Source organism: Cannabis sativa, chromosome X (assembly GCF_029168945.1).
Source record: "Cannabis sativa cultivar Pink pepper isolate KNU-18-1 chromosome X, ASM2916894v1, whole genome shotgun sequence".
Lineage (NCBI taxonomy): Eukaryota > Viridiplantae > Streptophyta > Magnoliopsida > Rosales > Cannabaceae > Cannabis > Cannabis sativa.
In genome coordinates, this window is record NC_083610.1 from 6045564 (window position 1) to 6069498 (window position 23935).

Below are 23935 nucleotides of genomic sequence, written 5' to 3' on the forward strand. Positions count from 1 at the left end.
ATTTGGTTTAGAAACTATATATCACACTTCTTTGATGCTTGATCGGTGGTGGCTTATTGGTACCTTACTTAAATTATTGTTAACTTAAGGTTGTTATTAGAACTTTCTTCCATTACAATAAATGTTATTGTAAGTGGCTTGATATGCCTATTTTTTATGACTTTATCTTCTCTTGTAATTTAGTTGTAGTTACTATTTAAATTATTCCAAAATTTAATTTTCAAAAAATTTATAAATAATTTTAAATAACTATAATAAATATACTCATAAAATAAATTTACACAAAAAAAAAACTCTCGTATATGCTAAAAACAGATAAAAAATTTATGGAACACCCCATCCACTCCATAAATTTATATATATATTTATATTATATATATATATATTTATATAGTTAGGGCACATGATAGTGGTGATGAAATGATAGATGTTGAGAGTTAACAAAATTCAACATAATACGCCACTTTTTGACCAAATGCCAAATGTTTTAAGAGGTCATTCCTCTTTAGAAGGAAAGCTTTTAAAGGTAGAATTTTGTTGCATTATTAAGTCGGTGCGATCTAATACTAAAATTCTCAAATTAAACTTTCCTAACCAACATTAATTTATTAATAATACAAAACCTTAAAATAAAATGTAAAAAATAGATCATACTATTATTTAAATGCGAATTCAATTATAATTCAATGAACCATTCAATTCAATAGTACATAGTAGCACATATAACTTTACCCAAATGAGAATTTAAAATATAACTTTCAATGGAATAAGTGTATGATATTTTTTTTAATCAAATGTCTCTCTACCTATATATTTATTTTCGGTAAATATCATTTTAGATTATGTATTTTGCAAAAGTTACTAATTAGATCCTCTATTTTGTTAAATAATAATATGAACCTTATATTTTCTAAAATAGTAAAAATAAAACCATAAACCCAATTTTCAATAATTTATTTTTTAATATAACAACTTTTAGATAATTTTTAACACGAATAGACACAGAAAATGTAACCAATTTTGTCATAACATCTCTAAATCAGATTATAATAGTGTCCTATTTATACAATTTTAGAAAATACATAGTCTATTCTATTTTGCCATAAACAAAACAGAAAGTCCAATAAATAATTTTTGCAAAATACAGAATCCAAAATAACATTTATCTATTTATTTTACATCATTTTCAAATGATCCTACTCAATTTTCAACAAATAAAATTGCAACATATGACACACCATTCTTCTTCTTCTTTTTATTTTTCTTCAAATGGAAAGAAAAGTCAATTTCAAAGGTTCAAAATCAAAAGAAGATGTGAATGTTCTTCAAAGGAAACTATTATATCTTGATTATCTATCTATCAATTTATATATGCTTCTTTTACTAAATTAAGTTTTTTTATTTTATATTATAATTTTCTCTTATTTTTGCTAAATAAAATACTAGACCACCTAGATTTAGATCAAGGAATGATTATTGGTGGTATCTAATTATTCCTTTTGTCAGATCTAAAACTCATATTGCCAAGCTAGGCCTATACTACCTCTACAAAAATTAGCTAACAAATAAAACAAGGTTTTATTTCATAACTTAAAAATTTGGAAATATAATTCCATAAAACTAACTTAAATTGAAAATAAAAAACTATAGATTTAAGTAAAATCATAATTTCTCCATATTTATCAAACTTTTCTAAAAAATCTATATTCCTCTTAAAATAATTTTCTCCATTATAGCTTTTGAAATATAAGTTTGTAAAAATAAAATTTTTTCTCAAAAAATTATTTTATGGAAAGATTTTATATAAAAAAAAGAGCATAGGTATCTTCAAACTCGAACAAATAAAAAAAATGTTGTCAAAAGTCTTTTTTTCTTTTTTTTTTTTACAAAAAAACAAATAATAAATTTAGACTTATTCTAGATATTAAAACCCCAAATTTAAGTTGTGGCATCTTTTACTTTGTCCACTAACATATATGTTTATACACAATAAATAATAAGGATACTCAAATTTGTGTCAACTTCGAACTTTTATCTCAAAAACATTTTTTTTTCAATATATAAACATATACATACAAAACAATATTGATGACATATTAATTAATCATGAATGTATAGATTAATTAATCAAATATTAATGACAAGTCCATCACTAAATGGAGAAAGGAACAAAAGACTTTTCTTTGGTTCATAAGAGCAAAAATACTATAAAACAAAAATGATTAGAATTTTTCCCAAATTAATGGCCTTAATAATGCACACAAAACAAAAGTTACACCTATGTATTTACAACTATTTGTTTGAATTCTTTACTTAAAATCAAAATTGTCAAACAAAATAAATATAAAAAAGGGTTAAGATGAGATTGAGATTGAGAGAGCAATACCAAAATCACTCATTTTGGCAGAGCCATAAAACTCGAACTCGAGTCAGTCTCCTCCTGCTGCTTTGTCCGAAATCTAACCTATCGAGACTTTGATTTGATATCTGCACAATCAGCTCATTAGATATTAAATGTTGGAAGGAAAAACTTGGAATAGGAGGAGATGTTAAGTGAGCGATTTGCCAGCCCACTCTCGTTCTCGTCGTTTTTGCTTTGCTTGCATCTTATTGAACTTCTCCTTTCCTTTCTCCAAAAGTGGATCAACAACAACATAGTCATTGACGTCTTCCTTCCTCGACATGTGATCCTGCGAATGATTCAATGGACAAACTCTTTACAAGACAATGCAGACGGGAAATCTGAATAATCAGCTCAAATTGTGGCATCCGAGTGCCTCTTGGACACATACATAGCAATTTCAAATGAACGAGACAGTCTTATTAGCGAAAATTTTAATGACATGCAGAGTATGAGTCCCCGTTCTTCTCTGCAGTGTCTCTAGGCAAATGATCATGCAGATGCAATAAAGATATACCAGAAGCTTACCTTGCTATCGGGAGCGAATTTTAAACGAACAGCTTTCCAATCAGAAACGTCCTCATCAGTGCCACCACTTCCAGTTTTACTACTTGGTTCAGCAGGTTTCTGAATTACGTTCTTCCGGAACTTCTCTAGTCTTGCTAGAACCTAAAGGAAACATAACCAAGGTGAAGAAAAATTAATATAAAATAACCAGAGAAGATATTAATTATAAATTTATTTAGCAAATGATGCTAATATCAATAGCTATGCATCTAATTATTTTATATGTAGTGATGACCAATTCAAAACATTACATATATACCTCATCTTCACGTCCACCAAGTCTGCGCTTCTTCTGCTTTTGCAATTGCCTTCCTCTTTCAGCTTCATTCAATAGTTGTAAGTCTAGATTCGCAGTGGCCATACGTTCAGCTCTCACGTCTGATCCTATTCCTTTTTTCTTCATAGAGAGCTTCTCCATTTTAGGTTGTTCATCATCCGACCTGGTGATATAAAAATAATCAGCAACAGTTTATATATTGCTTTTTTAACAAAAAGAATCCTTTGAATGTAATGCAAATGAATCAGAAACCTCATACTATATTTAGGAGAAAGTCCCTTCATATCTAAACCTAATGTGCTGAACCAGTTCATCACACCGATGCCCCGAAGACCATTACAGTAAAGTGATTGTATTATGCAGACAAACAAACTTTAGATAGATGTTTTTATAGAATGTCTAGAATGACATACCTAGATGGAGATACTGCACGTCCCTTTGGCTTAGAACCTCCTGCAAAAGCAAATGATAGAGGCATAGCAAAGATTAAGGCAACAGTTAAAAAATGGGATAAGGATATGCACTACAATGAAGAGACATTTCAAATTACTTTCTAATTTAGATAACATACATGAATATTCTTTTCAAGGATTTGAAATTAAAAAGCTCGATTCTAACTCGATGTTTGCCTAGGTAAGTAGCACAAGAAAACATGCGCGTGCAACTATTAACCGATTCCACTTTGTTATGAATAGAAATTACTAAAACCAGATATAAGTTAGTGAGATGTTTGGTTCAATATTGGGGAATTATAGTACCGGAAATGCACTGTTGACTACATACCATTTCGCGATTTTGGCTTAGGTGGTAAATCTCCCAATTGATTTCTTTTCTTTATTATTTTCTGCCGCATCCGAGCATCAAAGTTTGCCTCATCTTCATCTTCATCATCATCATCATCATCGCTAAAAGATTTAACTTTTGAATCCTTCTGAAATTCCTCTTTCTTCGAGTTTAGAGCTTCTCTAACGGATAACTGCACACCCCTTCTTACTTGTTTGGCTTCAGAACTCTGCATGTGAAACATTGGTTACGAAACTTGTCCTCTTGATCATTATTTGCTTACTTAAAGCAAGGATATTATACATACATATCTGAGATTCTGAGTTATTGCATAATATGTAGATGTAAGCTTGCAAATTCTTAAAGTGTCCATACATGTATTATGAATGAACCACACCAAGCCAACACATTTTCATCTTAACCATATTAACAGACTTCAAATGTAACATTGTAAGAAAATAACAGCAAGTGCATCAGTGACCTATAGAAAGTAGATAGTTACCAATTCATCATTTGGAATAGCATCCTTCAGAAGACGAGGATCATCGAGTACATCATGACTGCTCTTGATTTTTTTCTTCACAGCTGCTAATTCCTTCTCCTCTTCTTCAGCTTCTTCTCCAAATGAAAGTAAATTCAACTTTCTGAAATGTGCATGTAAAGAGACCACATTTAGCCAAATAATTTGCACAAGACACTCTAAAAGGGGCGGACACAAATAAACACTTACTTAACAGCTTTTTTCTTTGTATCCTTATTGTCAGTATCGCTTGTTGAAAGATCCTTAGATTTTACACGTTCTCTTGGTACAATATCATCGAATGGATTCCACAATACCTAGAATATAAGTATCGAAGGAGCTCAATATTCAAAAACACATACATAAACGATCAAAGGGCAAAATGAACAGATATAGAACTGTCCCTAAACTTACCTCAATTGATAATATCTTTGGGGGTGGATCCAATGGACGATCATCCTTATCAGTCTCAACTTCTCCTAACCTCGTTAGATTATAAATTGAATCCCCAGTAATCTAGAAATAACACACCAAACATAAGAAATAACATCAAAACACTTAATTCACTTCTCAAAGATGAAACTTTAAAGGATTTAGCAATAGAAGAAAGCATCACCTTCCCGAAAATGGTGTGCTTTCGGTCAAGCCAATCACATCGGTCCAACGACATGAAAAACTGACTCCCATTGGAATTGGGTGAACCCTCATTAGCACAAGCAACTAGTCCTCTATGCTTAAATCTCAAACGCGAATGAAACTCATCACCAAAAACACCTCCATATATACTCTCACCACCTACAAAAAAAGAATAATAAACCACACTAAGAAAAAACCTCAAAACCCCTTCAACCAATTGCTCCAAATCGCGAAACCCTAATCACGGCCACATCAAGTCAAACAAGCATACGTATTCATATATACAGAGCCATTTTATCCAAATTGAGTGTGCAAAAACCTCAAAATCTCTTAAACCCATTACAAATCACAAAACCCTAATCACCACCATATCAAGTAAGCAAACACACACACACACACACACACACATGTATTCATATTAATATACAGAGCCACTTTATCCAAATTGAGTGTGCAAAAACCTAAAAAATCCCTTAAACCAATTACAAATCGCAAAACCCCAATCACCACCATATCAAAAGTAAACAAGTACACACACACATATAATATATATTCATATTCATATACAGAGTCATTTATCAAGTAAACAAGTACACACACATATATTTATATTCATATACACAAATAGCAAAGCCCTAATCACAACCATATCTACCATATCAAGTAAGCAAAACACACACACACACATATGTATTCATAATTGATATACAGAGTCATTTCATCAAAATACCTAAAACTAATTACAAATCGCAAAACCCTAACCACCAAACAAGTACACACACATACACACACACACACACACACATATATATATATATTCATACTCATATACAATCCCATTTCATCCAAATTAACAGTGAAAAAAATCAGACCTGTGCCGGTTCCGGTAGGATCGCCGCCCTGAACAAGAAAGCCCTTAATAACGCGATGAAAGATTGTGTTGTCGTAGTAACCTTCGAGGCAGAGCTGGACGAAGTTCCGTACAGCCTTGGGCGCTTCCTTGGGCCATAGCTCGATGTCGAGAGGTCCGTACGTGGTTGTGATGACCACCTTTCCCCTCGTCGGAGGCTCTAAGACGTAAATCGCCGACATTGTAGATCGCCGATTTCGAGCGCCAAAAATCCGATTTTGTGAGCTCAGTTTGGGGAAGAAGATAAAAGTTACGATTAATATCTAATATGCCCCCGAATTTTAGCTTTAATTTTATTTTGGCCACAAATATTTTAAATATTGCATATTAAACCCCCGCCTTATTATGTTTCATAGGGCTGTACAGAAATTTTCGTAAACCGCCCAACCCGAATAACCCGACTAAACCAAACCGACAAAACCGAAAAAAAATACAAACCGACATAACTTGACAAAATTCTAAACCGCCCAATCTGTAAATTGGGCGGGTTGAATTTTGACCCAAACCGCCCAATGAACCCGCCCAAACCGATTTAACCCGATTAAGAGTTTTTTTTTTTATTATATATATATTATATATTATATAATATATAATAATATATAATATATATTAAAAAAAACTCAATCCCTAAATTGAATTTAGATTGGAATATTATGTATTTAATGTTATTAATTTTTATTTTAGTTGAATACGAAAAAAAAAAAAAAAAAAATCCTAATTCGGTTTGGGCGGGTTAACCCGCCCAACCCGCCCAACCCGTCGGTCGGGTCCAGAATTTTTTTTTTTTAAATTGGGCAGTTTGCATGCAGAATTTTATAACCCGATCTTTATGTCGGGTTGGAAAATATATAGTATAAACCGACTAAACCGACCGATGTACAGCCCTAATGTTTCATTGGTCTAATTATTGTGACATCATTTTTTTTAAAAAAAAAATTAGGATGAGAATATTTTTAAAAATATAAAAAGAATAAGGGGTTGTTCGGTAATGATTTTAAAATTGGATTTTTGTTTTTTTAATTAAAAATGTGAAAACAAAACTGAAAAGTGCGTTCGGTAGGTAGATTTTGCTTTTTATTTTTAAAATTAAAAAACAAAACTTAATAAATTTTAAAAACAAATTTTTGTTGATTTTAAAAACAGATTTCTCAACTTCTGTCTCGCTTATTCTTTCAAAAGCTCAAGTTCTCTTCCATGGCTTCAGCTACTCCACAGGTAATATCTCCTTCTCTCCCTCTCTATATATCGTTCTCTCTCTCCCTCTCTCTCAGATTTTTTTTCTCTTTATTTCATTGCCAAATTTGAAAATGTAAAAGGAGACTATCATGATGAGAGTAGCTTGAAGAAGAATTTTTGTTGTTACAGGTATGATTCTCTTATATTTTCTTTTTATTTTAGGTTTGCAAAGTTTGAGGAAATTTCTATTTAGTTTTCACATATAATCTTTGAAATGGGTTTTGAGTTTAATCTCTCATATTAGATTTTGGGTTTAATCTTTGAAATGGGGTTTATACAGTATCATCTCCTATAAATCTCACCAATTAGAGCTTTGGGTTTCCTTTCTAAAGTTCTCTGAAAAAGGTATTATTAATTTCTATTACTTGATTTTGGGTTTAATCTCTAAAATGAGTTTAATCTCACAAAACATTCTTACCCACGATCTCAATAGGTTTTTTCATATAAAGTGCATCTATAGGTCTAGCTGTTATATATTGATTTTCTTTACTTGACAGAAATTGTGGGGGTTATTAGGGAAAGGGGAGTAAGTTAGTATTATAGTGTAAAATGTTACATGTCAGGGCAGGGGCCTTCATGAGATGAGAGATGCATCTTGTGGTGTACTTAATAAAGGTGCCCTCGTATTCATACATTCTTTTCTTAATCACCCATCACCATTGATACATCATTGAAGCACCAATGGAAGAACCTATTTATATTTCTATGATTTTTATCTGTATTAATATTCTAAAATTGTGTGGATTGTCGTGTTTGTCAGATAATAACTTTTGAGTTTGGCATTTTCAAAAAAATATTCTTCTTTTACTCCTAAATTTACAATATTGCAATGGTTTAGATCATTTGTCAATAACATGCTTATTGAAATCACAATAATTTCACCATTGTAAAATAGAGCAATGAGGGGTTTTCTTTTTTTCTTCAGTCAATCAGTCTAAGGCTAGTTCATTACTGAAAAAGCTTAAGAGATTTATGCATTACTTTTGTAGTCAAAGGTTTTGTGCTATCGATATCATTTTTTTTCTTACTCAAATTGCTTAGAAGTTATGTACTATGTTGTAAAAAAGATATGAACATATTGAATCATCTGTTAAAAGATATTCAAATTTATATCGCTCCTCACTCATAATCTCTTCTCTTAAATTTCATCTGCATCTTAAACAGGCACAACTATAAGCAACCACATTGACCAACCAGATTAGACACAACTTACATTCTAAGTGAGTAAAGCTAGTGAAATGACAACACACCTTTTTATGACAGTACTCTAAGTATCGATCATCTAAAAAGCTGTGAACACTTACCTTGTATTAGTATACTTCTTAGCATTATTTATGTTTAGTGGTTATAAATGTGGCATTCCCTCCTAATCCCAAAAAAAGAAAAAATCATATTACTTTTGAATTTTGAAAAGATTATTACAGTATTATTTTTTAGAATTGTATTTGAGTAATACCAGCTCCTTTCAAAGGGCTCAGCAATTAAGATTCTCTAAATGAGTGATTTTTAAGTTGTTGAATGTAAAATAGTTCTTTAAATTCTCAGTTGGGTTCTATTCACGATGGTTTCCTAGATTGATCTTTGCTGATCTGAGATAAGTCTCTAACAGATACTTTGTTCATATTAAAATCTCTAGACTGAACTAGTATAAATCCAGTTATGTTTTGTCAATTTCTTTTATTTTGTTTTCTGCATTATTTGTTATTGTTTTTCTAAGATAGAATCTACCAAATTTTGATTTGATTGTGTTGTGTGCTTATAAAATATTCCTTAGATTTTAAATTATTAGTGAAGCTTATTAACAATTAGAACTTTTTTAATATTTTTCGTCAAGATTGAACAATTATTAGTTCATATTTCATTATGACTTTGTCGGTTTTGTGTTATAGATAATGAGTTTCGTGATTTTAAATTACTTGAATTTTTTTAAGATGTTAATGAGTATTTTTTATTTAATTTTTTTATTATTATTTTTATGTATTTGTTGAAAAATAAAAATAAATGATATTCATAATTTTTTATTTAAAAAAAGAAAAAAAAAATCAAAGTTTATGTTTTTTGTTTTTAAAATTGAAAAATAAAAATGGTTACAGAACATGGTTACAGAACACACTTTTGTTTTCTGTTTTTAAAATTTAAAAACAAAAGTGGTTATAGAACACATTTTTGTTTTTTTAAAACAAAATTTTAAAAACAAAAAATCTACTTTCATTTTTCTGTTTTTAAAATTAAAAAACAAAAGTGTTACCAAACGCCACCTAAATAAATTAATATAACAAAAGAGATTTTATATATAAAAAAAATTTGACGAAAAATTAATTTCTACATATTTTGTAAATTTAGTATTCAATTTTTGAATAAAAAATCAAAATTATTTTTTAGTAAAAACAAATGTAATGTATTTTTAGGAGTATCAGTCAATTTTCACGCTCGAAATTACATATTACATTTTTTTTATAACAGTATTCGTTATAATTACAATATCATCAATATAAAAAAATATGATATCAATTTACCACGCATGTTCAAAAAAACTTCAGACTTATTTTTGCCATTATAAATTATTTGAAATTTTTTCAAAATTTACAGGATTGATGTTGTGAGTTGTTGTAAGTATAACGAATATTGCTATGAAAAAAAATTATATTTTAACATGTATTTTCAAATACAAAAGTTGACTTTAAAATCTTCACTTGGCGAGCTCTCCAAGATGCACTACCAGTTGCTACTTCCCTTGTTCGAAGAAAAATTATCACGGATGCAACTTGTTCTCTATGTCATCGGGCTTGGGAATCAATAGGCCATGCTTTCTTTGGCTGTAAATATGCCCGTGTAGTTTGGCGATATGCAGGTTTTAATCTTGATTGGCAATCTTCCTCAACAATGCATAAAGGCGATTACTTGGTACAACTTTCAACCATATATGCTAAACCAGAAATGGAACTCATAATTTGCATTTTATGGTGTATTTGGACTGAGCGTAATCGTGTTGTGCACGGTCACAACGCCAAAGTGGCAAGAACTGTGGGTTCCTTTGCTGCCAATTATTTGCATCAATTTGCTACAGCCCAAACAAAATTTCATCATCACAACTCAGCACCACAGCAACCATCTGGATCAGCAGCACATCACCAACAACATCAACAAAACGCCTTTGTAGCTGCTCCTCCATGGCAGCCCCCTCCTCCATTTGCTTTAAAGCTAAATGTTGATGTCGCCGTGGACAGTCAGCACAACGTAATCGGAGTGGGAGAAGTGGTTCGTGGCTCTACTGGTCGTATTCTTGCTGCTATGTCAAAGCCTATTGTTGGCAACTTCGCATCCCATGAAATGGAAGCTAAAGCTTTGTTTCACAGCATCAACTGGATTTTACAAATGGAAGTGCCAATTACTCATATTAAAATAGATGCGCTCATCGTTTCTAACGCCTTGACTGGCACTTGTTCTGCAATTTTCTCTTTTCAAGACTTAATTGTAGACATATCTTGTCTTCTTTCCTCTCTCCCTAACGTATCTATTTCTCATGTTAAGCGTAATGCTAACATGGCTGTCCATGGGTTAGTTAGATATGCTTTAGGGTTAGAAGAAGCTTGCTTTTGGTTGGATAATATTCCACCGCCGATATACTTGTTATTGTAAACGAACTATCTTTTGATTTATAATAACATGGTATTTTCCCTTAAAAAAAAAAAATACAAAAGTTGACTAAAAAATTGTAATAAAATATTGACGGTACAGTAACACTCTTATTAGACAGCATTATTATTTTCAAATCTTTTAATTTTTGCTCATTGATAAAAAAAATTATTATTATTATTTTGCTAACCAAATTTATACTTATTACTCGTGTTACGCATTTATACTAAATTTGTCACTTATAAATGAGGTCAAATAATTTTATTAAAACATTTCCATTAAATGTCCAAAAAAAATATATACCTACATCAAAAATTCACAAAAAAAAATTATAAATTTATTATATTATCATATTTAACTAATTTTTTTTAATCATTCTTCAAAAAAAAAAAAAAAATCAATTAATTGAAAGAGATGATGGCTTGGTCAAACAACCTAATTAAAGCCTTAAGTCTAATTAAAGCCAATGGTTGAGAGTGAAACGTAAATTTAAAAGTTAGTTAATTCGGTTATCCATATCATGAGAGAGAGAGAATGAGACTTGAGTTTTTCTTTCTTGTAAAAAACAAAAACATAAGACAAAACCTATAGCAAATAAATAACCTTAATTTATATTCTCCCTTTGTATAATCCTTCGCCGGCGGACTCTACCGGGTGTTGGCGGCGGAGGAGGTTGTTGCTGCTGTTGTCGGTGGTGGTGTTTTCGGTATTTTTGCTATACTAACAACAATGGCTTCCCAATTTTATCCGGACGATACCATTCCTCCGTTTAATGCCACCGCGGTGGCGGTTGAGAAGGACAATAAGAATAGTAAAGCCGCCGTTCGATGGGCTATCGATAATCTCATGATTACCAATCCCTTCATCATTCTCATTCATGTTAGACATAAAAATTATCGTAGGTACCTTTATTCTTTTCTACAATCTTTTTGTTAGAGAGTGAGATTGAGTAAATAAATAGCGACAACGATAAGGATAAAATATATTAGAATAGAAATTATTTTCATTTAAATCGAGTTCTACTTTCATTAAATGATTTTATTAAATAATCGAAAATCGAAGAGTTTGAAGACTATTCGAAATTTAAAAGAACTATCTAAGTGGATTCGCGATTATTATAATGAAAGGAATAATATTTTTTTAAGGGTTATGACATGTCTAGTAGTTCTGGCGATAATGATAGTATCTTGTCATTTCATTTTACTCTGATTTTTGATTGATTTGAATGATACACAGAGAGCACAAGCAGCAGCAACAGCAGCGAATCGGGAGACTCCGATGCTCGCAGTGTTTTCGCTCCTTTCCGAGCATATTGTGCTCGAAAAGCGGTAACTAATTCGAGATTTATTATTGCCCACCAAGTGTTTGTGATAATTCCTCAAAGATAGAACATTGAATTATCAATCTTTCTTCTTTTCAGGTTGTATTGAAAGAGGTTGTTCTTGATGATTCTGATGTTGCTAAAGCAATTGTTGATTATATCAACAAGAATTGCATCACTAATCTTGTTGCTGGTGCATCTCAAAGAAATGCTCTTACAAGGTTCGGTTTCTCTTTCTCTATCTCTATTTTCTCAAAAGAAAAGACCCTTTTTTTTTCATGGCATAATTGGTTTATTGCAGAAAGTTTAAGAGCATAGATGTGCCCTCTAGTATTGTGAAATCTGCACCAGATTTTTGTTCTGTGTTTGTGATATCGAAAGGGAAAATAGTAACCGCGAAAAACGCTCAAAGGCCTGCGCTCAACACCGCTGCCCCGCCTCGACAACCATCTCCACAAGGATTGCCACCTTGTGTTCCAAATGAACATGGTGAAGTTGATCATGGAGCTAGGTGAATACACAACAAATTCCTTATTATTATTTTCGAAAATTCTTCGGTATTACTCGGTTAAAATGAGAATATCGGTCCTAAACCCCCTTGTGTTTTTGATATCTGAATAGTTATAATCTTTTTCTATTACAACGTACATTGTAGCTTTAGAATATACCTTACATTTTTCCGAAAAAATAGGGTTCAAAAAATCTGTTACACGCGTGTTTTTGTTTTTTATACACTTGTGGACAAAGCAAAATCGAGAAATGTCAGCTATAACTATAAAAATCAAGATTATAACTATTCAGATACTGAAAACACAACTGGGGTTGTACCAATACTCAAGATATTGTTTTGTTGTTAGGTTTTTTGTATCATTTTCGATTTTTTTTGGACAGAGCACAACACATGAAAGGAGGGATGAATAAAATGATACCAGTAAGAGAGAGGACTAAAAGTGCACCTTCACTTCTATTGTTGGATAACATGGACCTTGTCAACAATTGCCACAGATCATCTTTTGGCCGCGATTCAAACGCCGAAGAAAGCGACATTCAAGGCGGTTTTGGTATGTTTGGATCAATGGATATCACAGGTCAAAGCTTTGAATTCAGTACTGCCCCAAGTCCACCAAGACTATCTGCATCTAGACTTTCAGCTGTGAGTAATATTTTAATTATATTTGTTGTTTAATTAATTTGACTATATATGATATGAATTTTGGTATAACAGCAGAGAGAAATTGAAGCTGAGATGAAGAGATTAAAGCTTGAATTAAAGCAAACTATGGATATGTATAGCTCAGCTTGTAAAGAAGCAATCTCAGCAAAAAATAAGGTGATTTTCGACGACGGTGTTTATTGTAGTTAGAGCAAGCATTTTGTACATTTTAAAAAAATTTAGAATAGTTTACAATGTCGAAATAAAGTCTAAAGTTGTTTCCCCACCAAGCACGCAATATACTGTCTGTTTGGACATTATTTTCGGTACCCTAAATTATTCTGAATTTCCTAAAAACACATAGAATGCTTGCCAATGGTGTATTGTAGTTAGAGCAAGCATTTTGTACGTTTTTGGAATATATAGAATAGTTTACAATATCGAAATCAAAGTCTAAATTTATTTTTTCACCACACACGTAATTTATTATTTGTGTGAATTTTATTTTCGGTACCCTGAATTATTCATGTGGAGAAGGTATAAGCCTCCTAAGATGATTAGTATAGTCAGATCAAGCATTATACGTTTTTTAAAAATTTGAATAGTTTATAAATTTCGAATACAAAGTCTATGGTATGTAATATACTATCTGTTTAGACCTTGTTTTCGGCACTTTAAATTATTTCAAATTTCCTGAAAACACACCGAATGATCGTTCTAATTTATGTGAAATTTTGCATTTTTCGCACTTTCTTTAGTGTGATTTCTTGTATTGAATTATGTTTTCCCAATATTTTTCAGGCTAGAGAGTTGAGCCAGTGGAAGTTGGAGGAGAGTAAGAAGTTTGAAGAAGCAAGGAATGCCGAAGAGGCGGCTCTTGCAGCTGCGGAAATGGAAAAAGCAAAGTGCAAAGCTGCACTAGAAGCGGCCGAAATAGCACAAAAAATGGCTGAGAAGGAAGCACAAAGAAGAAAACAGGCGGAGATGATAGCGAGGCGAGAGGCCGAGGAGAAGAACCGAGCACTGACAGCCTTGTCTAGGAACGATTTTCGGTATAGAAAATACAGCATAGAGGAAATTGAAGCTGCAACTGAGAAATTCTCAGAGTCAATGAAAATTGGTGAAGGTGGTTATGGACCTGTTTATAAAGGCAAACTTGATCACACACCAGTTGCTATTAAGGTGTTAAGACCTGATGCAGCACAAGGAAGGAAGCAATTTCAACAAGAGGTATTCTATTCTATTCTACTCACTCATCAAAATCATATATTCTCTTTGTTAGGAATAAGAATAGGAAAAAACCAATGAAATAAAAAATTTCATATTATTCATTGTATCAAACTTGAATAGGATGAGGTTCACATTCAAACATTTTCCTATCTTTTCATTTTCTTTTTTCTTTTATCATGTGAAGTTTATTGACAAGAAGAACAATTCCTTTGAGTAATTTTGAACATGTAGGTGTAATTTAACACATATACACATGCAATTACATAGTGAATTTTGGATTTGTGTTTTGCATAAGTTACCGATCAATTATTCTGTTTTGTTAAATAACAATTTAGACTCTATAATTTGCAAAAAATTAACATAATGACACCCTGAGCTTGATACTGTGGTTTGCATAAGTTATTGACCGGCTATTCTGTTTTGTTAAATAGCTTGATTTTTTTTTTTGCATAAGCTACCGATCCATTCTTTTGTTTTGTTAAATGAATTTGGACTCTGTATTTTACAAATATGATCATAATGATATTCTGAGCTTGATCCAGTGTTTTTGTATAAGTTACCGATCGACTCTTCTGTTTTGTAAATAACTTTGAAAGGTTTATAATTATTGTAGTATAATTAAGAATTAGTGTCATTCTTTTTGCTTTGTGTTTGGACATGAACACAGGTTGAGGTTCTAAGCTGCATTAGACATCCAAACATGGTACTCCTCTTAGGCGCCTGTCCAGAATTCGGTTGCTTAGTCTACGAATACATGAACAACGGTAGCTTAGAAGACCGGCTATGTCAAAGAGGCAACACCCCACCAATCTCATGGCGAAAAAGATTCAAAATAGCATCAGAAGTAGCAACAGCACTTCTATTCCTACACCAAACAAAACCCGAGCCACTAGTACACCGCGATCTTAAACCTGGTAACATACTCTTAGACAAAAATTTCGTTACCAAAATAAGCGATGTTGGCCTAGCTCGGTTAGTACCACCGTCTGTAGCTGATCAAGTAACACAATACCGAATGACATCTGCAGCCGGGACATTCTGTTACATCGATCCAGAGTACCAACAAACCGGAAGATTAACAACAAAATCTGACATTTATTCCTTTGGGATCTTACTTCTTCAAATCATAACGGCTAAACCCCCAATGGGGTTAGCTCATCATGTTAGTAAAGCTATTGAGAAAGGAAATTTTGGTGATATGTTAGACCCTGCAATAACAGATTGGCCAATTGATGAAACTCTTGCTTTTGCTAATTTGGCATTGAAATGTGCTGAGTTGAGAAAAAAGGATAGGCCTGATCTTGCTTTGGATATTGTACCTCAACTTAAGAGGTTAAAAGACTTTGGAAGGACTACTACTACTACTCATCCACACAACAATACTAGTAATAATTCTCCTACTTTATAATGATCAAAACTATCTCAAAATCACACTTTTTTTTTTTTGTTGGAAATTTGAAACTAGTGTATTGTTATGTATCTAAAGAAATATTTTCAATGGGGTTTTAACTTTAATCTTTGTGTTTTTTTGAATAATTTCGGTGTAAATACTTAAGTTTGATTCTCGGTTACAGATAAATACTTAAGTTTAATTTTTGACAGTAATAATACTTAAATTATATTTCTAAAACTTCTCTAGATACTTGGTTGTAAAATGTCAAGTCAATATCTATGTGTTATTTTTTATTTAGTGTATTATTATGTATTTAAAGAAATATCTTCAATGGGTTTTTAATTTTAATTTTTGTGTTTCATTTTTTAGTAATTTAGTGTAAATATTTAAGTTTGTTTCTCGGTTATAAATAAATACTTAAATTTAATTTTGAGAGAATATTTTTTTTAAATTCTGTATTTTGCAAAAATTAGTAATTGAATTCACTATTTTGTTAAATGATAAAATAAACTGTATACTTCATTATTAATCATGATCCTATTAGTAACATGATGATTCATAATTATGAAAGTATATATACATATATGTATATTTATGATGAAGAAGAAGCCCACCTAGCAAAGACAAGTATAAGTTAAGAAGCACAAAAAAGGTATTGATTAAGTTTGCAGAAAGGTATTATTATTGATCTCAAAGAAAGAATGACATTATTTGTTAAAGAAGCTTTACTTAGGATTCTCTTCTCTTTTTGATATATTACAAAAAAAACTCATCAAACTCCAAAATAAGATTATGAAAAACACTAAGTTTACCTTAATTATTATTCTACTTTAACCATTTATTAACAAATGAGACAAAAAGAAAACACTATAATTTGCAAATTGTACTAACTTAATTTAACTTATATTAATAAAAAGTAAAACAAATCTTCATCACTAGAGCAAGAATCTTATTCAAAAACCCTTTTTGATGAGCCATACACAAGCATCATATAATAATCTATATACATATATATATATATATATAATTATGTTACATGAATTCAAAGAGAAAAAGAGAGAAAGAAACAATTTTTATGAAATGGGTAGAAGAAAATGTGTTCTATCACTAAAAAAGACTTGGTTTTTATTAGTTATAACAACCATGTTCTTAATGATGCCCACACTAACTTACCAAGACCAGCAATCAGACGATCAAGCAAGTTTACTCTGCATAAGCGATTGCGCCACGTGTCCAGTCATCTGTTCACCACCGCCGTCTCAGCCCGAAAAGTCACAACCACCGCCGCCGGCCCCGCCGATTCAACCGGCAAACAACGCCCCGCCACCCACTTACTTCACATTCTTGCCACCGCCGTTGCAGCCGGATTTATCACCTCCGCCTAAGAAGGCGGCGCCGCCACCTTCTCCGGCGTGGATTTACACAACTGGGTCTCCTCCGCCCCCTTCCAAAACCCCCGTTCAGATTTCACCGCCGATAGTGGTGGTCGGAAATAAGACGCCGCCGTCTCCGGCTGCCGGCGGCAGCGGAGGAGGAGGAGGGCATGACCATGATGAGTATCCTTATCCTTACTATTATTTCTATTCCTCCGGGGTGGCGGCAGCGGCGGTGGGTTGTTCCGCGGTGGCTGTTGAGATTTTCTTCCTCTTTGTGGTGTTTCAGTTTTGGTGATCGGAGAAAAGTTGAAAATGTGCTATATATATACGTGTGTGTACATATATATTTTATATAAATTGTGTGTATTTAATTTTTGTATAATACATAGTTTTAGTTCATAAGGGTTAAGGGTTAATTAGTAATTATTTTGTTACTAAATAATTTCATTTAGTTAATAATAATAAAAAATAACTGCTGCTTCATGTTCATGATCTGATGATGATCTATCATTCACATATTCTCTATTTTCTTCTACATAATAGATTATTGGTAATTAATTGTTACACTACTACAAAAATTATTATTTTTGTTTTTTTAAAGGTGAAGCAGCTTAAGGTAGGAGTTTTTATCAACCTGCACATACTATACCATATCGCATAAAAAATAAGATATGAAATTCTTTAGAGTGTGGTTAGTTTGTATTTTCGTCAATGGTGCGGTTCGTGGTTGAATTTAATAATTATGGTCCAAACTACTCCGCATTATATATGAACAACTTATGTACAGTATGGTGCGGTTCGTGGTTGAATTTAATAATTATGGTCCAAACTACTCCGCATTATATATGAACAATTTATGTACAGTATGGTGCGGTTCGTGGTTGAATTTAATAATTATGGTCCAAACTACTCCGCATTATATATGAACAACTTATATGTTTATAAAGTCCACCTCATACAATTATATTAAATGAAACATCCATATAGATTATTCCAAGATCAGCTTAAGTTGAAATGTACCCTAAGAAATACAAAAAATAAAGGGTCCTTATTATAAAAATAAATAGTATTTTTAAAAATTATTAAAAATATATATTTTTTATTTGGGCCTTAGATGCGGGCATAGCTATCCTTAGCTTGCCTTAACTTAAGATTGGCCCTATATTATTCTCATTTCTTATTTATTCTTACTTATCGTATTATTAACATATAATATTAAATTATTGATATATATAATATGTAATAAACTAATAATATGTAACATATGATAATATACATTAGTTGTCATTTGTAATATTTGAGGGAGTTACTTGTTACTATGAGTAAACTCTACCATTATTACCAATATTAAGAGTGTAAAAAGATGTTACACATCTTAATTTGAAATTTTTAATGTTATATGAGTTATGGTGTGTGCATGAGTTACATTTGAGTCCATAACTTAGGGGTTACGAGTTTGAATTTCAAATAGTGATATCCTAAATACTATATAAAGAGGTCTAAAGTGCTCATATTATGAAGAGAAGTTTTCTATCAAAAGAATGCATTGCAAGAAAATCTTAAGGCTTGATAATTCTAAAAGATACTTCTTAGAGAGTTCTCTTAGTACTTAGAGATAGGAAAAATAAACTTTTAGACAAATGTGTAAATACATTGTTCAAGTCATGGTGATTCCCACTGATCTACACTCAAGGTCGTGAGTGAGTGTATATACATATATTCTTCTCTTGTTATATATATGTATTATATTACATGTGTTGTAATCTTCTTTTTTACCTTTCATATATATATGCAATATATATAGTGTATATACGTGTGTTGTAAGATATATTTAATCAATCTCTTATTTTAGCCTTTGTATTATTTTTACAATTGAGTTGTATATATCTTAATTTATCTTTTATTGTAATAAAATCTCTAACAAAAATATATATATATATACATTATATAATTTTTAGAGAATATTAAATATAATGAGTTAATTAGTGTATATATTATGACGTTAAAAGTTTAATATTTTTTTTAGTATTGTTACAATTTTATTAAATTATTTTTTTTAAAATTTTTATTATAATATTTAATATGATGATAATATAAATTGCCTAAATCGCACTGCACTGTATTTTTGCGGTAGATTTCACGATTTTAAGATCTTGCAGTGCGATTGCAGTTTGAAAAATTACAAAAACAATTTTAAGATCTTAAGTCTAGCACATAATTTACATTAACCTAAGGGGTATAGTAGAGATATCATCTATAAAAGTGGATATATCTTAAAGAATATGAAAACAAAGTTAAAAATTAAAACATATAAAATAAAGTGAGTATAATTATATATATATTCCTGCAAAAATCTAGGGAAATTTACAAAATATTAGAATTTAGGTTAATTTTTACAAAAATACTGTCACACAGAAATCTTTTCAAAAATACTGTGTTTTTATAAAATACCAGTAAAACACAAAGCAGAACAACTCAAAATAACAGTAAAATACTAGTAGAACACCAGTGAAAACTTAACACAGTATATTGCAGTATAAAAACATAAAAAAACAGTAAAAAAGTAAAATAACAAAACTTAGTACTTTGTAAATTTCCCATAATCTAATTAGATTTTTTGGCCCAAAATCTCTAATGGGCTTGAGATGGGCCTGGGCTTGGTCAACGCAACAATCAACATGGTTGACTATTGTAATTAATACTCATAATTGTATATTATATGACATACTAAAAATGGGTTACTCTTTCTTTGCATGTACTAGAGCAACAAGAATATCTGTCCACAAATTCATTTATTAAGCAAAAAAAAACAAGAAAAAGTACATACAAAAAGTAACTCTGTACTAAATAGGTTACTCAATGTTAATTAATGATACATTTGGTATTTGTTCAGACAATAATTTTATATGAATTAATATTAGTAGCCTACAATAGGACACCATAAGTCCCCTATCTATGTACTACATAAATAATAGAAAATGTTCCACAAACACATAAGGGCAGACAGATCGTAATAACATAAATTCATCAAAGATTTTAGGGGATAAATTTCTACTTTTTTTTTTTTCAAAAATATTGTATAAATTTTATATTGTGTATTGTGTTAAGTTTTTACTGTTGTTCTACGGTTGTTTTTTAGTTGTTTAACTATTGTTTTAATTGTTTTATTTTGTTATTTTACGGTTATTTTATAAAAAGACAGTATTTTTTGTAAAAAATTATGTGTAACAGTAAAATTATAAATTTTTATCTAAAATCGTAAATTTTTATAAAAATTCTAAGATTTTATAGATATTGGTCTGGATGAAAGTTTATAGAGCACGATTAAATAGATATCAAAATTCAGAGGGTACAATTTAATATATAAATGATCATCGCGTTAGTGAAATTATACAAATTGGACAAAAATCTTTGAATTTAATAATCTCAATAATTCAAAAAAAAAATTAATGACGTGAAAAATTTGAAGAGCATAATTTAATAGTGTATATGTGAAAGTTCAGAATCAAAAACTCTAATTAGTTTTTTTTACTATTCACAAAGACATAGGGTCAGAGAGATTGTAATAGCATAAATACATCAAAGATTTTCACTACAATTTTTTTTTACGTTTAGTCACAACAAAACATGTGAGTAAAAGTAAAAAAATTGTGACTAATTATTAATTACCATTTTTATGTTGTGACTAAAAGGTCCGTGGCTAAAGATATTAGTCACAAAAATTACAATTTGTTGTGACTAACTATAATTTTACTTACAATACTTGTTGTCACTAAATATAGTTTTACCCACAATACTTGTTGTGACTAAAAGTAAATTAGTTACAACTTGTGTCTAATGCTATGTTTTAGTCATAAGTAGTTTTTTATTGTAACCAAAAGTCATAGTTAGTCACAAAAAATTTATGTTGTGACTAAAAAATTATCACTAAAAGTAGCTATTTTTGTAGTGTACAGCGTGAATGAAAATTTAAGAGCATAATTTAGTAGATATATCAAAATTTTATGGGACATAATTTAATATATAGACAATTATCGTGTTAGTTAAATTATACGGAATTTGGTAGAAGTTTTTGAATTTAATAATTTTAATAGTTTGAAGAAAACTTTTAGCGGCCTAAAAAATTTAGTAGACATAATTTAGTACATGTGAATCGAAAATCCTAATTAGTTTTTTTTTTTTTTACTATACTTGCTATGTCGGTACATTTGGCCTTACTTGGAGTTGTTGTATTGGATTTTTAGTTTCTTTTTTAATTATTTTTTTTAAAAAAAAATAAATAAATAGGCATGAGGAGTAAAGAATAGAAATATATATATATACTAGCAAAAACTACGTGCGAGACACGTATACTAAATTTTATGCTAGTTTTTTTCTATGTTATTTGAAAGTGATACAATAAAAAATTAAAGAAAAAACATTATTAGTTATTAGGTGAGATTATTTGAATAAAGAACAATAAATAATCACGTAAAAATCAAAAATAATTATTTGAATAAAGAATTCAATATACACATTTATATATATGAATCTCATTAATAAAAAAGAATTATTAAATATATGAACAATAATTTGTCACGCTATATGTTTTCCAATAAAGAAATCCACCTCCTCATAGTCAAAAATAAACAATACATGTAATACAGATCTTTGTAATGAAGTACCTATAAAAGAAACAAAACTTCAGTTAGCATAATCGGAAAAGGTTTAAGTGAACTAAATAATGACTAAGAAGATCTAAATTACAAAATGAAAATAACATGTCTATATGAGTATGATTCTATTGCTATATGAGCATAATTGATCTAAGAGAAAATAGATAAACTTATAAACATATAAATATACTTAATATTAATTTTGACAAAGAAACAATTCAATTATAAACAATTCTAAATATCAGCTTGACAATTTCAACACACTAATTACTCATTAAATAACCATAATGTATACATCATGATAATTTTATTTTATTTGATATCAAATGATAGAGATTATTGAGGTTTTCAGCCATGGAAAACACACTATGATCAAAAAGTAATGCTCATTAATTGTATATTTCAAAGAAACCCTAATTTCCATGAATGTCTCTAATAATATATAAACAATAAAGTTGTAAATTAAAAAAAAAAAAAGTAGCAGAATTTCATTTAATATAAGAAATAGAACAAATTAAAAATTTATACAATACTGGAATTTGAACTCTTAGAAGCCATTAGCGAAGGGGCGAAACTCGTTAGATCTCCTAGTTGAACAGTACCTTAAGAAAAATTAAATGATGTGGAGGTTTTTTTATGTGTTTCTGTTTCGATATGTTCTTTTAAAACACCATAAATTGTAAAACAAGTCTAACAGTTGCTTAATGTTTCCTTAGCTTTAACGTGGCACCCACTTCTTAGATTGGCTTTTTTATATTGTATATTTATGTATCTTTGAGATTTAACGGAAAAGGCTCTATTGCCTTGAGATTTAAACCACGTTTTATTTTCTTATTATTTACAGGGCCGACATGCTTTGGTGTATGATATAAATACAACAAATGAGACTTGGGAGTGGGTTGACCTTAAGGAGGTAACAATTGTGTTTTAAAATCTTGGTTCCTGAAGAATGTTTCAAGATACAAGTATGATGGGTTTTTTTATATTATAGACGATTTGTTCCAAAACATAATAGAACTAACCAATTTAGGTTAATGATCTGGCTTCTGATACGTCCATATTAAAGATGATTGGGGGTGTGCGGTTCTGTAAATGCTATGAAATAATTTTGTAGTTAGTCTGTGAATATTGCAATGAAAGTGTTGGTTTGACCTGGCAATTTTGTGGTTACAACTTACAAGAATTCTTGAAAAGGTTGTTGAATAGTAAACCAATATAAAACTTGTTTTACTCTGTTGAATAATATGAAAGATAATTCATTTTTTCACCATGTTTAAAAATAAATACAAATTTGATGAGCATATTCCTTTTTTTTTTTAATTGAGAGTCTCAGAGTATCAAATCCCGGGTTGTTTTTTTTTTTTTTAAATGTGTTGTGATTCTCGAATATTTAGCATCAAATATCAGTTCAAATATTAATGGAATTTGTTTTATTATTATTTTATTATATATAAATAATATTTTATTATTTTATTAAATAAAAATTAAAAGTCACCTAAATATCAGTTCAAATATTAATGAGATTTGTTTTATTATTATTTTATTATATATAAATAATATTTTATTATTTTATTAAATAAAAATTAAAAGTCACCCATAAATTTCTCAAAAACTAAGAATTTTAGTTATATAGGCACACTTTATATAGAATAGATATATATAGATATAGATATATCAATTAATGCCCATAACCATGTCTGTGTGATCCATAATTATCTCATTAATTATTATTACATATATATATATAAGAATTATTTAATTGGTGGGCTGCTCTTAATGGTAAAAAAAAACTGCAGTAGTAGTATCTATACACTATAGTCTATAGTAATTAATAATGGCAA

General features: G+C 30.2%; 3 protein-coding genes across 6 annotated transcripts; 2 read left to right on the forward strand and 1 right to left on the reverse strand.

Moving 5' to 3' along the window:
* Positions 1 to 2177: 2177 nt before the first annotated feature.
* On the reverse strand, positions 2178 to 6377 carry LOC115706704 (peptidyl-prolyl cis-trans isomerase CYP57). The gene is made up of 10 exons (XM_030634431.2): positions 6057 to 6377; positions 5165 to 5343; positions 4963 to 5064; positions 4759 to 4865; positions 4531 to 4672; positions 4029 to 4257; positions 3659 to 3698; positions 3228 to 3408; positions 2930 to 3070; positions 2178 to 2690 (listed from the first exon to the last, which is right to left on the reverse strand). Exons 1-10 carry the CDS (start codon positions 6274 to 6276, stop codon positions 2550 to 2552), a joined length of 1482 nt encoding a protein of 493 aa, XP_030490291.1. The 5' UTR covers positions 6277 to 6377; the 3' UTR covers positions 2178 to 2549.
* Positions 6378 to 11443: 5066 nt separating this feature from the next.
* Positions 11444 to 16300, forward strand: LOC115706720 (U-box domain-containing protein 52). Of its 4 annotated transcripts, none has more exons than XM_061106666.1 (8): positions 11444 to 11868; positions 12203 to 12294; positions 12387 to 12508; positions 12589 to 12798; positions 13179 to 13440; positions 13516 to 13617; positions 14242 to 14670; positions 15338 to 16300. In XM_061106666.1, exons 1-8 carry the CDS (start codon positions 11844 to 11846, stop codon positions 16076 to 16078), a joined length of 1983 nt encoding a protein of 660 aa, XP_060962649.1. In that variant the 5' UTR covers positions 11444 to 11843; the 3' UTR covers positions 16079 to 16300. The 4 variants fall into 4 exon arrangements, with proteins under 4 accessions (XP_060962649.1, XP_030490315.2, XP_030490311.2 ...); XM_030634455.2 differs by having other exon boundaries at positions 11445 to 11868; positions 13513 to 13617; XM_030634451.2 differs by having other exon boundaries at positions 11445 to 11864.
* Positions 16301 to 17206: 906 nt separating this feature from the next.
* On the forward strand, positions 17207 to 17734 carry LOC115702373 (extensin). The gene has a single exon (XM_030629841.2). The coding sequence runs from the start codon at positions 17207 to 17209 to the stop codon at positions 17732 to 17734; it is 528 nt and encodes a 175-aa protein (XP_030485701.2).
* The last annotated feature ends 6201 nt before the right edge of the window (positions 17735 to 23935 follow it).